This window comes from Lissotriton vulgaris, chromosome 6, assembly GCF_964263255.1.
Source record: "Lissotriton vulgaris chromosome 6, aLisVul1.2, whole genome shotgun sequence".
NCBI lineage: Eukaryota > Metazoa > Chordata > Amphibia > Caudata > Salamandridae > Lissotriton > Lissotriton vulgaris.
Genome location: NC_141694.1, coordinates 769,252,636 through 769,267,426, shown reverse-complemented (window position 1 = coordinate 769,267,426; position 14,791 = coordinate 769,252,636). Strand labels below are relative to the sequence as shown.

General features: G+C 43.9%; 1 protein-coding gene across 2 annotated transcripts in view; it reads left to right on the top strand.

The window, feature by feature from the left end:
* Positions 1–14,791, top strand: part of LOC147707953 (G protein-coupled receptor family C group 6 member A-like) — a 114,373-nt gene that overhangs the window by 19,405 nt on the left and 80,177 nt on the right. Inside the window, exon 2 of one of the 2 annotated variants that reach the window (XM_086925265.1) lies at positions 7,834–8,134. In XM_086925265.1, the coding sequence (XP_086781391.1) occupies positions 7,834–8,134 (301 nt within the window). The remainder of the gene's footprint in view (positions 1–7,833; positions 8,135–14,791) is intronic. The other variant, XM_086925266.1, reaches the window with a different exon arrangement.

The following is a 14,791-nucleotide window of genomic DNA, read 5'->3' as shown; positions in this document are numbered from 1 at the left end:
GCATAGGCAATACAAAGTCACCAGCCTTGATCCAGGCAAGTCTACCCTGCTATGGGTTCCTTTTCATTTTTTTCCCTTAGAAGATCAACAGTATTGTGCGGGATAGAAAACATGATCGATCCGCCGTTTATTTTCCCCCCTTCTTCTTTGAATCATTGAGTAAGGTAAGGCGGTAGGAGCTCCTGGGTAGGCTGCTGCTCTACGGCGACCTCACTCCGCCATCTTGAGATCCTCAAGACAGCCTCAATGTTACTTTGGATCACCTCCTTCAAAATTTATTTTGAAGGCAGAGGTAGCAGTTCAGACCATGCCACGATCCTACTTCAATTGGAGCTGGGAGATGTCATGCCACCACTGAGAAGATGGTAAATAAATACCTATTGGCATAGAGCACTAGAAGACAAAAGGAAATTGTAGTCTTACATTCACAACTTCCTATTTGACAATGAGGAACCAGTACCATTAACGTAAACTCAATAGGTGATAACCAAAGAAAGTGTAAGAGGCAGTATAGTAAGGGATTCCACCATCCTTTAAAAAACCAGACATGAAACACATGTTTCTAAATTACACTAGAAACTAAAATGAAAGATATCACAGATAAATTCAACAGAACCACAAACCCAGAAACTCACCAACTAACTAGAGCAAAGGACTAGCTCAACTTCCACTATGTCTCACAAGTGGAACACTTGCTGATCTGCTTAATGAGGAATCACTATCAACAAAGTGAGAAAGAGGGCAAACATTTGGCATTTCAATGAGACATTTAGACCTACAAAAGGCCATTCCAGCAATCCATACTAAAGGTAGAAATTTCATCTCCCACCCAAGAAATATAATAAAAGAAATTGCTTCATTTTTCACAACACTCTAAGAATGAGACCACACGATTTGAGGAACAATTATTGAGAAATATTGCACTCCCCAAACTGAATGCAGAAGATAGAGAATCCACACAAGGGAGAATCCTGACAGAAGAAATAATGAAAGCTATTGAAAACATTAAAACCAACAAGTCCCCTAGGATGACAGAATCCCAATAGAATTTTAACAATGTTAGTTAGACTAAGATCTCACAGTTATTAGTGGAATCATTTAAAAAGGCTGAACATACCAGACAGCTAAGATCAGAGTTTAACTTTACAACAATATCAGTAGACCAATCTCCTTATTAGTTATCCACATGAAAATTCTGGCCAATGAGCTAGCAAATGATCTAGGCCCCTCATACCTGCACTCATTCATGCATTCTCAGGCACACATCATGACTGGCAGGAATTTGACAGTTAATATAAAGGCTCAACAAAATCTGCTTTGGCAAGTCCATGAGTATCATGATGAAAATGTAGCCCTCTCACTCAGTGCTGAGAAGGTGTTAGATATGGTAGAATGTAACTACCTTTTCTACCCACTTGAAAGGCCAGGAATGGAAAAGAGCTTTATAAAAATGTGCTAGCTCTGCACAAATATTATGGCTTAGGTTTCATGTAATGGCTTACATGTAAGTAAAATGCCACCCGTGAATATTATGGCCCCAGATGATCAAAAGCAAAAAAATCTTGAGTGACTAAATGGGTGGAACCCATTTGCAATAATGCATGGAAGAGGAATGGGATGATATTTGACTTTTTCATTGCAGAGGGCTTAGAGAAGCGAGACTCATATTTAGTTACTTTAAAATCCTACCTGAATGGCATTGATCACCATACAAGTTACATGCCGCACATATAAGCCTGTCCTCCCAATGTTAACAATTAGTAAATTGTGACATAACACTCATTCTATGGTTCTAGAGTTACGTTTTTCTATACTGGTCACAAATTTGGCACAATCTGACAACTCATTGTGGGCTCCAATTCCAGACTACAGCATCACTTCCCATTTTAGATGACATATCAGGCATTGAGAGCATGACAACGCACTGGAGACATTGATTTGACACAGCACTTCAATAGTCATATTATGCATCTTTAGACTCAGGGAGACCACTGTATTATCAACATCACAAACTGGCAAATGGAAATGACAACAATGGTGGGACAAGAAATAATAATATATAGAGTGAATAACCAATTAGAAGTCTTTGAAGTCAGATGGTGTCAATTCATTACACCCACAGTAATATAATTATGTCACCACCTCCTACTATGAACAACATCTACATGGTAACACCCAGCGCAGATATACAATACATCAAAGCACATTGGGAATAGTCGCATTCAGCCAGATTCTCAATGAGTATGTCTAACTGAACCAAACACAAAGACACATAATTATCATTCCAGCTTAAATAAAAGACAACAACACCACAATTACACTATGGCAGGGAATACACCTGCCATTAAAAGAAGAAGTAATTAAACAACAGGTGGTGGTGATGGACAGAGTTTCTGAATTAAGCAGAATACTCTCACCCAGTCAAGAGATCAGGGCTTAATCCAACACCGTTTTTTAGCTCACTGCACCATCCCAGCTCAGAACCTGGCTATATGCAAATTAGTCTGTCCCTGGCCCAGTGCATCATGGGAACAGGGCAAACCAAACTACCAAGCCAATTCTTTCACTGGGAAGGAAACAAGCTTCCGGGGACCGGTTTCTGGCATTTCAGCCGTCTTCGGCCCGGCTTCCTTGAATCCTGATGGTGCAATGAGCAAGGGACTCACGTCTGAGTATACCCTTCCACGCTTATGGTGGACAAAATAATTAAACAACAGGGGGTGGTGATGGACAGAGTTTCTGAATTAAGCAGAATACTCCCACCCAGTCAAGAGATCAGGGCTTAATCCAACACCATTTTTTAGCTCACTGCACCATCCTAGCTCAGAACCTGGCTATATGCAAATTAGTCTGTCCCTGGCCCAGTGGCTTGGTAGTTTGGTTTGCCCTGTTCCCATGATGCACTGGGCCAGTGACGGACTAATTTGCATATAGCCAGGTTCTGAGCTGGGATGGTGCAGTGAGCTAAAAAACGGTATTGGATTAAGCCCTGATCTCTTGACTGGGTGAGAGTATTCTGCTTAATTCAGAAACTCTGTCCATCACCACCCCCTGTTGTTTAATAATTATGTCCACCATAAGCGTGGAAGGGTATACTCAGACGTGAGTCCCTTGCTCATTGCACCATCAGGATTCAAGCAAGCCGGGCCGAAGACGGCTGAAATGCCAGAAACCGATCCCCGGTAGCTTGTTTCCTTCCCAGTGAAAGAATTGGCTTGGTAGTTTGGATTGCCCTGTTCCTATGATGCACTGGGCCAGTGACGGACTAATTTGCATATAGCCAGGTTCTGAGCTGGGATGGTGCAGTGAGCTAAAAAACGGTGTTGGATTAAGCCCTGATCTCTTGACTGGGTGAGAGTATTCTGCTTAATTCAGAAACTCTGTCCATCACCACCCCCTGTTTAATAATTTTGTCCACCATAAGCGTGGAAGGGTATACTCAGACGTGAGTCCCTTGCTCATTGCACCATCAGGATTCAAGCAAGCCGGGCCGAAGATGGCTGAAATGCCAGAAACCGGTCCCCGGTAGCTTGTTTCCTTCCCAGTGAAAGAATTGGCTTGGTAGTTTGGTTTGCCCTGTTCCCATGATGCACTGGGCCAGTGACCGACTAATTTGCATATAGCCAGGTTCTGAGCTGGGATGGTGCAGTGAGCTAAAAACGGTGTTGGATTAAGCCCTGATCTCTTGACTGGGTGAGAGTATTCTGCTTAATTCAGAAACTCTGTCCATCACCACCCCCTGTTGTTTATTAATTTTTTCCACCATAAGCGTGGAAGGGTATACTCAGACGTGAGTCCCTTGCTCATTGCACCATCAGGATTCAAGCAAGCCAGGCCGAAGACGGCTGAAATGCCAGAAACCGGTCCCCGGTAGCTTGTTTCCTTCCCAGTAAAAGAATTGGCTTGGTAGTTTGGTTTGCCCTGTTCTCATGATGCACTGGGCCAGTGACAGACTAATTTGCATATAGCCAGGTTCTGAGCTGGGATGGTGCAGTGAGCTAAAAAACGTGTTGGATTAAGCCCTGATCTCTTGACTGGGTGAGAGTATTCTGCTTATTCAGAAACTCTGTCCATCACCACCCCCTGTTGTTTAATAATTTGTTCCACCATAAGCGTGGAAGGGTATACTCAGACGTGAGTCCCTTGCTCATTGCACCATCAGGATTCAAGCAAGCCGGGCCGAAGACGGCTGAAATGCCAGAAACCGGTCCCCGGTAGCTTGTTTCCTTCCCAGTAAAAGAATTGGCTTGGTAGTTTGGTTTGCCCTGTTCTCATGATGCACTGGGCCAGTGACAGACTAATTTGCATATAGCCAGGTTCTGAGCTGGGATGGTGCAGTGAGCTAAAAAACGTGTTGGATTAAGCTCTGATCTCTTGACTGGGTGAGAGTATTCTGCTTAATTCAGAAACTCTGTCCATCACCACCCCCTGTTGTTTAATAATTTGTTCCACCATAAGCGTGGAAGGGTATACTCAGACGTGAGTCCCTTGCTCATTGCACCATCAGGATTCAAGCAAGCCGGGCCGAAGACGGCTGAAATGCCAGAAACCGGTCCCCGGTAGCTTGTTTCCTTCCCAGTGAAAGAATTGGCTTGGTAGTTTAGTTTGCCCCGTGCCCATGATGCACTGGGCCAGTGACAGACTAATTTGCATATAGCCAGGTTCTGAGCTGGGATGGTGCAGTGAGCTAAAAAACAGTGTTGGATTAAGCCCTGATCTCTTGACTGGGCGAGAATATTCTGCTTAATTCAGAAACTCTGTCCATCACCACCCCCTGTTGTTTAATAATTAAAAGAAGAAGGCCAAATCTCTAAATAATTCAACTCACTACTGTAGGACTTGGCTCTTTTTGCAGGATCGTCTCTGAACGTTTTGCCCTCCTCCTGGATTTTGTCCGACCTGTTTTTGTTTTGTTTTATGACTCTGGGCACTTTACCACTGCTGATCAGTGCTAAAGTGCATATGCTCTCCCTATTGTAAATTGAGGTATGGATTAGTGATTCCATGATTGGTTGGTTTGGTTTACTTGTCAGACCTTAGTACAGTGCACTGAGTGTGTGTAGGGCTTGTAAATCAAATGCTGCTGGTGGGCTTGCAGCACTGGCTGTGCCACCCAAACAAGCAGCCTGTAAAAGTGTGTCTCAGGTCTGCCATTGCAGAGCATGTGTGCAGTCTGGTACTGCCATGTTGACTGGGCAAGTGCACACACTTGCCAGTACCTAAAACGTACCTTTTCTGCATAGTTGTCACCCCTATGGTAGGCCCAAGGGCAGGGTGCATTGTAGGTAAAAGGAAGGACATGCCCTGGTGTGTTTGGCATGTCATAATAGTGAATTACAGCCATTTTCGTTTTTCACTATTGCAAGGCTACCTGTTCCTCATTGGCCAGAATGGGAAGTTTGATTATGACATCTTATAATCCTAACTGACTCAGGGAACTAGGTAAAAATTCGAGTTTAGTATGCCTGAGCTCAGAATGATAAAATACATCTTTTAGTGAAGTTGGTTTTAACATTCTGTGTTTAAAAATACCATTTTTAGAAAGTAGGTATTTTCTTGTCTAAACATCCAAGCCTGCCTCTGCTAGGTTGTGTATTCCTTGTCTGGAGTTTGAATGCAGGGGCTGGGGGATAGAGAGACCTGTATGCAGATGGGAGCGAGTAGTTGGACCTGGGACCTGAAAAGGGCTGTGCCTTCCCTTCACAATGCTGGCTCCACCTCCAGTGGTACATCTGATATCCCTGCCCTGCGAAAGATAAGAAGGAGTCATGTAAACAGAGTGCTCCAGGACTGACCAGAACTGGTTTGGACTAGGCAAAGGCCTCTTGCCTTCAGAAAACAAAGGGAACATAAGTATAAAAGAGGGGACCCAGACCCCAGAACTTTAGATCACTTTTGGGAAACAAAAAGAAACCTTTGCTGAGGAGAGGAACCAGAGAGACTGAGGAGAGACTATCACTAAGCTGAAGTGCTTCTTGGGGGATTGGCCTGCAGTGGTTGCCTAACTGCCAAAGAAAGGAGAGAGGAACTTTGTGTGTAGTTTCATCAACTTGTGAAGGATCTCCAAGGGCTTGAGAAAGAGGTTGACTCCTGCTGAAATCACAGGGAAAACAGACTTCACCCACCAGCTCCCCAAGAGTTCTTTGGAAGTGCCTGCAGTTGTTTTGGGCTTTCTGAGGGACTGCGTGTTGCAAAGAGCTAGAAACGTGACTCACGAAGGAGAAGCGTGACGCCGAACTGCCGCAATCGCTTCACAACACGAAAGCGCCTCACATGGCCAGAGAAGAGGATCAACGTTGCAGCAGCCGCCGCCGCATCATCTGAGAAGCGGGTCGCAGACGCAGCCGGTGTCCTTGCATCGCTGGGAAAGCGTGTCGCCGCTGCAAGCTGTTGCATCGTTGCCGAAGCGCCTCACATCCCTGAGAGGAGGATCGACGTCGCAACAGATGGCTCCGCATCACTGGGGAGAGTGTTGCAGGGCCTGTCGTGGCTCAGAAGAATCGCGAGTCGCTGCACGCATCGTGTTGCTTCCGAGAAGACGCCATCTTTGTTTCATTGCACCAGATCTTCATCGCATCACGGTGTTGTGGGCTGCATTGCCACGGAAGTGCAGTAAGAAACCGATGCATCACCTCCCCTCGCAGAGAAGACCTGACGCATCCCCTACGCATCAGTTGGGACCTGATGCATCACCATTCTTGCGTGTAAGGAACAGATGCCTCACCTTCCCTGCATCACTTTCGTTGTATATCGTTACACATCCTAAGGTACATTGAACTCAAAGTGTCGCCTTTTACATCTTAAGAGAACTAAGCTATTTCTACCATTTTTTTAAGTACAGTATTGTGGATTTTTGTTGGTTGTGGTCTTGTGTGAAGTCTATATAAAATACTTATTTCTATACTACAACTTGTGTGGTGTCCATCTGTAGTGTTGTCACTGGGTTACTGTATGTGTTCACAAATGCTTTACACATTGTCTCTTAGCTAAGCTTGTCTGCTCGTGACAAGCTACCAAGGGAGTGAGCAGGGGTTATTTTAGGAGTGTACATCCTTACCCTGACTAGACGCACGGGTCCCTATTTGTCAAAGGTACCTACCTCTGCCAACTAGAGACCCCCAAATCTAACAACTAAACTTTCCTTAATTTCATCCCTGAATTACCCAAGATGAATATGCTCACTGTGCAGTGTTTCGTTCTTCACCCAAGTACACCAAAGTGTCTAGGGGAACAGAAATATCAAACACCTCAAATACCGATTAACAGAGAGTTGAAGATCAGACAACACAATCAAGAGACACAAACGTTCTGGAACAACCACACATGGTACCTTAACCCAATTCTGAATACACATCTTCATGTTTACAGAGAATGAACCGGCTTCCTATTTTCTACCAGCACAACCAGTCAGTCAAGTTGAGATGTATGACCCTATGCTATCTGGGTTTATCTTGGCATAGAATGAAGATATTCTGCTAATTGTGAACTTGAGATATATTATTGATATGTATTATGTCTGTATAATTATCCTCTTTTGTAACAATGAATAAACAAATTAAATAATTGTTTACAAAAAGAAAGCAATATGCAACAAATATAGGGACAACAATAGATGATCAAGGAGACAAGCATTGGCAAGGCCAGATGTTTGATTTTAATGCGCTAAAGCCTGCAAGCACAGCCATACACAAAAGCAAGCCCTACTGGTTATACTAGATCTTGTTTAAAATGGTACCGCAATACTACTCTTCATCAAAGGCTGCTTACGATAATGTTCTTCTGCTTTCTATCTCAAACAATTGACACTTTGCTTTTTCCCCAAACTTTTTGCAGACTGGAACTTAGAGGCTTCACAGAAGCTCTTGCCATGATGTACACAATTGAAAAAATCAACAACTCCACCCTGCTACCAGGAATCAAGTTGGGGTACGAAATTTATGACACATGTGCGGATGTCTCCAAGGCCATTGTGGGAGCTGTGAGATACATGGCGGAAAACAGTTCTTTTGATCAAATGACTGCTGAGTGCAGAAACTCCAGCAACAAACCTGTGCTGAGAGCTGTTGTTGGAGACACATATTCAGAAACTTCAATTGCTGTTTCTAGAGTTTTAAGTCTTTCCTTAATACCACAGGTTAGTAAGTGCACATTATCCAATATTTCGAGTACTTTTATAGTAATATGACTCGAAGGAAGGTTTTCGTGCAAAAGCTACAGAAATATCCTTAATGTAAAGTATTACCCACCGGTGTGGCCTAAAAGGAAGCGAGTCTATGCCGCATGCCAGTACCACCTTGTTAAACAAGCATTGGCAAAGTCAATTGGTCCTGTCTACGAGAGCTATTAGCTATGGCAGTTCTTGTTTTTTTAGCTATGTTGTACAGCAGCTCATGTTTTTTGGGAGCGATGGCTGCGACTGAACTGCAGACAGAACACAAACAAATGCATAAGAGAACATCCCTTTCCCACCATCTCCTGTAGAACTCCTACTGTGGACAAAGGATCTCCATTTGAGATCAGGATTATGAAGATCAGCTGGCTGCTCACAGGTAGCCTGTTATTCTGCTGTAGATGGTTCGCAGCACCTACTGCTGGAAGAAGTGAGTATCAGATGCCAAACAATTCGTAGAGAAGGGTTTTGGTTCTGGGTTAATCACAAAATAAACCACTTCTTCAAACTCACGGCTTAGAATGGCATCTTGCAGGAAGAATGCAAAGACCAGGAAACTCATGCTCATGTTTGAAATTAGTAACTCATGTCGAATTTACCAGCGCAGGCCTTTCACTTTCACATGATGTACAGATAATAAATAACACAGAATTCAAGAACAATTTTAGAAATACAAAAATATTTGAATCTACCCAGAGAACTGGCATCCAAGTTGATGACTGGTGGCGTGGGGCAAAGCACAAAACAAGAAGCAAACAAGTATTGGCATAGCCAATAGGTCTCACTTTTGGGACTTTTTAAGTATTTTGTTATGCAGCATAATATCATTGGGACAAAAGCATGAACTGGTGTATGGCTAAATATTTTTAAGGTCCCAAAGGCGAGACCTATTGCTTATGGCAATGCTTGTTTTGGTATTGGGGGGTATAATAACAGGAGTCACTAATTTGTTAAAACCCAAAAAACAGAAGCATAGTTGTCTGTAGAATGAGTAAATGCTTAATGTAAACAGGGACAGAGGGGAACGCAAGAAGGACTTGCAATTAGATAAAATGTTTTAATTATGGACGAGTTTTGCTTTGGGGATAATGTCAAACTGCAAAAGGGACGCGCTCTATTTATTTCTTAATAATAAGCGGTAAATGTTTGTTTAACCATAAAAGCGTATATAAGTTGGTGACACAAACCTCAAATTAGATAAAGTGTATTCGTTTTGGATGAGGCACGCTAACTGGAAACGAGACAGGCATTAAACAAAGAACACGTCATGGTACTGCAATAACAAAGGTGCACGCAAGAAATATTTCGAAATGCAAAAGTAGTGCTAAACACAAAAACATGTATCATTTAGAGACAAGGCGGACTTTAAAAAGAAAAATCGTCATGGAACTGCAATAAGGCACACAAATCGGAGACAAGGCTAGCTTTATAAAGAGAGAGCACGTTATGATAATGCAATGATAAAATAGATTAGTTGTGAACGAAGCACGCCTATTGGAGACGAGGAAGAGTGCCCTAGGGTGGCCCACATGTACAAGCTTATCACAGAAATATTGGGCGCAGGGAAAATGAGCTAGAACACAACTACCACATTGCTTCAAACATTATGAGCAAGCAATGCAAGCTACACGGATATGGACAGAGTAAGGGAGAGAGCGAAACAGTTTGAAGGAGCATTGGCTGCCCGGCCGTGAAAGTGACGCGCCCGCTCAGCCACGAAAGTCAAAGTGATCGACAAAGCACTGAAATACAAGCCCCGCGGACAAAGGGAGTGGGGGCCAAAACATGCGCCGCTGACAAGAGAGGAAAGCCAGATGGTGCCTCTGCTCATAAGCACGCGTCCGTGCGCATAACCGCAAGCTCTAGGCCAGAGCAAAAGCATGTGGTAGCATTTTCTCAAGCCCACTTACTAAAAGTCTCTCCAGTGGAGCGCATGAGCTGGCTCAGGCAAGACCTAAAAAGAGGGGGGCGTGTGGTGATGGCAACACAGACACTTTTTTTAAAAATCTCAGCTACGCAGCCAGCACTGTCCTTTTAAGATCCTTTTTTTGTAATTGCTGGTTGGAAAGAAGGGTGGAGCATGAGCAACACTAATGAAGGGAGTGTGAGGAGGAATGCGGGCAACATAAAAAAAAAACGCTATGAAGCAGCCGTGTTATAGTGCTTGCTCACATGGTTGGCAAGAAAGGAGGGCAGAGCAAGAGGTAACATAGATTAAGGGAGGGCGTGTGGGGAGGCAACATTGTCAAACATTTGAAAAAATAGCGCTATGACGTGTGCAGCACTGAGTGCTTCAAAGGGGATATTTTGTATTGGTGTGAAGGGAGGCAGCACGAAGAGAAGGCGGGCAGGTGAGAGGGAGGGTGGTTGGCGACACAGAGAGAGGGTAGAGGTGGCTGACAACACGGCGTGAGGTAGGGTGTATCTTGGTGGATGGGAGCAACCAGACAAGCAACAGAAGCTTGTAGGGAGAAGCTGGGAGCAAGGACCTGGACAGTGCCGGGAGGTTCTGGGACAAGCATTCAGATAACAGTGGGTCGGAAGTAGGGGCTGGGGTCAAACAGATGTTCAAGCAATAGATGGGCTGGGATGAGGAGACAGACAGCAGAGGGTGGGCAGGAAGAAGACAGAGGGGGAGTACACGAGGGAGCCAGCTGGAAAAAATGCTCTTTGGTAGAATGCTTAAACATAAGAGAACAGTTCAAAAGAATTAGCAGTGGAAAGACACATGCAATGCATCAATGAGGGGGCAAAAGAGGAAGGGAGTCTGTGGCAGCTAACTAATAAGAAACAAGCAAATGAGAAGCAAATGAAAGCGACAATGAAGCCAAACAGTGGTAAGCACTGGGTGACCTCTAAGACCAATGTTATAAAGCAAAATATCTCACAAACTATACATAATGCACTGCCTTAGGTGAAAACTAAAAAAGAGTTTAGATATTATCTCAGCAGTATTGGGGTTTCTTAATCCTAGTTCTTCAACTATGAGGTGGGCTCACACAATGAGATAGTCACTATTCTGCAATTTTGCTCTGGTCCTCCTCTAGCATGACCTACAAGTATTTATTTATATGTTTTCTAGAGCGCCTGAATAACCCCCGTTCAACAGTAGGCTGAAGGAGGGAATGAATTAGAACAAAACAGTTTTGAGGAGCCTTCTAAATTGAAGGTGGTCAGGGCTTTGTCTCAGAAGGGTGGGGAGCTGGTTCCAATAGAGGGGGTCAAGGTGAGAGAAAGCTTTGCCACCCATTCTTGATTTCTTAAACCGAGGAACAAGGAGAAGAAATTTAGTTGCTGAGTGAAGAGACCTTGTAGGAATATAGTGATTGAGTTTCCTTGCAAGGTAAGTGGGGCCCTTGCCATACACAGCCTTGTGGACGGTGCAAAAGATTTTAAACTTCATACCCTTACGTACCGGGAGACAGTGAAGCTGTTGAAGAAGGGGAAGGGAAGCCGTTCTGGATGGGGCATTCAAGACAAGGCGCGCCGTGGTGTTATGGCCTACCTGCAGTCTGCACTACGAGGACTCATTGGAGGAGACCAGGAGAGCGTTACAGTAGTCTAAGCGGCTTAGTACCAATGCCTGAATGAGAGTTTTGCATATGGACTCCGGGAGGAAACAGGAGCGGGAAGTATAGGTTGCATGCTCTTTCATGGTCAGTGCCTGGTCTAGGCATATGCCAAGGTTCATGACAACAGTCTTAGGTACAGGGGAGTCACCAAGATCCACCGGCCACCAGTCCGGTGACCACAGCAGTGGTGCATCTCCGAAGAGCATGATCCCGGTCTTTCCTGCGTTAAGCTGAAGGAAATTGCTCATTATCCAGCGGAAATGGCTATCATACCTGTGGAGATGCTGAACTGGGCTGCAAGAGTGGATTTATTAAATGAAAATAGAAGCTGCGTATCGTCAGCATATGAAATGGGAGTGAAACCTAATGTCCTAAGTAGATCAGCCAGGGGAGCGGCGTATATATTAAACGAGGTTGGGCTCAGACAAGAGCCCTGAGGCACTCCCTTGGTCAGCCCCATAATATTTGACCAAAAAGGACCTAAGTTAACAGTCTGGGAGCAGGAGGAGAGAAAGCTCACCATCCACTGAAGTAGCCCCTCTTTAAAACAAGCATTTGCAATGCAATAGAGGTATCACATTTGTCTGAGTTAGAGCTATTGGCACTGTAAATGACTATTTTTTTTAATCTGTCTTTTGGTTTGGAGTGTAGTGGGTTTATGAACAGAAACACAGGTGCAGTACTGTCTAAAGGACTTAGAAATTAGGAATTACCGGAGAGTCTAGAGAAGCAGGGAGAAGCACTGTGTAAGGACTTAGAATGAGGAATTACTGATGAGACCTGAGAAGCAGCTAGCAGCACTATCTAGAGGACTAAGAATGAGGAACTACCACTGGGACCAGAGAAGGAACTAGCAACACATAAAAAAGGTAATGGAACTATGATGCTGTGCACAATGGGGGTAGGGCAAGTAAGCGTAACCAGCCCAGGATGGTTATCTTTTTACAGAAAGTAGGGGAACTATTGTCCTTAAATTAAAAAAAAGTGTGGGCACCTCGTGCCCCTACTAGCCTGCTCCCTGGCAGTAACAAGACGTTATATGGAAGTCATTTAGGTGCTATTATCGGGCAGTAAACAATCCAGAAAAAAGCTTGCTTACCAAAGCTGCAAACCTCATTGACTGAACACACCATCCTCGAACACAACAACTACCAACCTAACCAATGTCATTTGGCTAGTTGGTTGGGAGGGTGGAGCTTGCAAAACCTCTTTGGACCCTACACCATAGAAAACATTCATAAGTCCACACACTATGCCATTTAACAGCACCAAGTGGCAATGCAACGGTCAAAGATGTGCTATACCAAAAACAGCATTACATAAGACAATATTCTGGTAACCAAGCATGCCTGGCCATTTTCAGTAACCTGACGAGAGTGCTCGAGGTGATACATCGGCTCATCACACCCTGCTCACCCCCAAATCCAACAAGTTGAAAACTAGCAAATATGCTACAATGCCAAGAAAGATGTGAAAAATGTCACATAGTTATCCTAATGAATGGTCGGCTAAGAGGAAGTCAGTGATTGCATGTTAATTTTCGTTTCTGTTGTAGCTGCAGTTCTATACACGAGCACATCTTTGGGCAGCATTGTCTGTCATCGTCCTTGTATGTGATTAATTATGCATCCCCTCCCAGGCGGAAACAGGGCCCTCTCCAGACGAGCTGCTATTTGTAGGTTGGGTAAATTGGAAGGAAAGCCTGCCGAATGAATTGGTAAAAGCAAATGGCCGGAAATTTGAATGTTTTTCCAATAAAAAATATTTCGAAGTGCACCAAAAGCTGCAGAAAATAAGCAGTCTTTGAAATTAATGAGTTTAGCAGGGCAGGGGAGAGGTGGGACTGTGTGAAGCAGGTGTGGTACGTGTTAAGAGTTAGCCTGCCTGAGTGCATTCGTGTGCCTGCAGATAGGAAATTATGAAAAGACGAGCGCTGCCATGGGGCAACAAGAGGCAGGCAGCAGCAGCATGGGAAAGGGATTTATATAAAAAAAAATAGCACTCCTAATGAGTGGCGGGACCAGTCACCCATTTAAACAAGAAAGCGGGGCCACCATTAAGAAGATACAACAATAATTAAGACGGTAAATAAAAAAAGAAACCCGAGGTGGTAAAAAAAAAACATCAAGGGGAACCTAGATTAAAGCGTATGGCAAAACAAGCGGGATGAAAACATCATTAAAAAGAAGTTCTCACAAACAGGGAGATAAAAAAGTTAAGCGTAAGTAGATTGCCCTTCACAAGTCCGCCTGACTCTTGAAAGGAAGTGAGGTATCGGCTGCAGGACGAGACTGGAGGCTGCAATGAAGAGCGACGCCGGAGAGAACCAATGGTAAGCAGGGGGTGGGAAAATAGTGGTTTTATGGATTACAGCAGGTCTTGCATCAGCGAATGCGCTGCTAGGCTCGACCTAAAAATTAAAAAAACAGACTGTGTCCCTTAAAGGGACAGGCTCTCCCTCAAAAAAGTGTCCCATTTGTAATGACATCCGGGTAGCATGGAGTGGTCCCTAGTCTGCTGTCTGCTCCCATGAAGCCGCATAGCATGAATCCCACTTGGGTGGGCATATCTGGCTAACGGCAGTGACAAAGCAATGATATATTGCATCATGAAAGGCACTCATACCAACCTCTCTGACTTACAAACAGTGTTGTATAGAATACAAAAGTTATCTTACAGCCACAAACCCACTGATATTGTAAACTGTAGGGTAGGAACTGAGACTAAAAAATACTTTGTTTCATCTTTTGGTAAATATATATTTTCATTTTTGTGCTTTACTTCTACCACATTATGTATGCCTTAGAGCATCAGCAGGTAATGTAACTTCATTGCTCTGTACAGAGCAGAGCCACCATAGACTTGTGAATTTGTCTCTTACTACACTTCTTCTGGCCAGTATTATGAGAGAATCAAACAGTTAGTAACTGGATTCATTGCCGATTTCTAATTCTTTATACACTTAGGGATCTGTTTATTGGTATGAGTTAACTGCCTTACCTTTAGTAGTCATCATGTAACTCAACACATTCATGCTTATATTACTCTT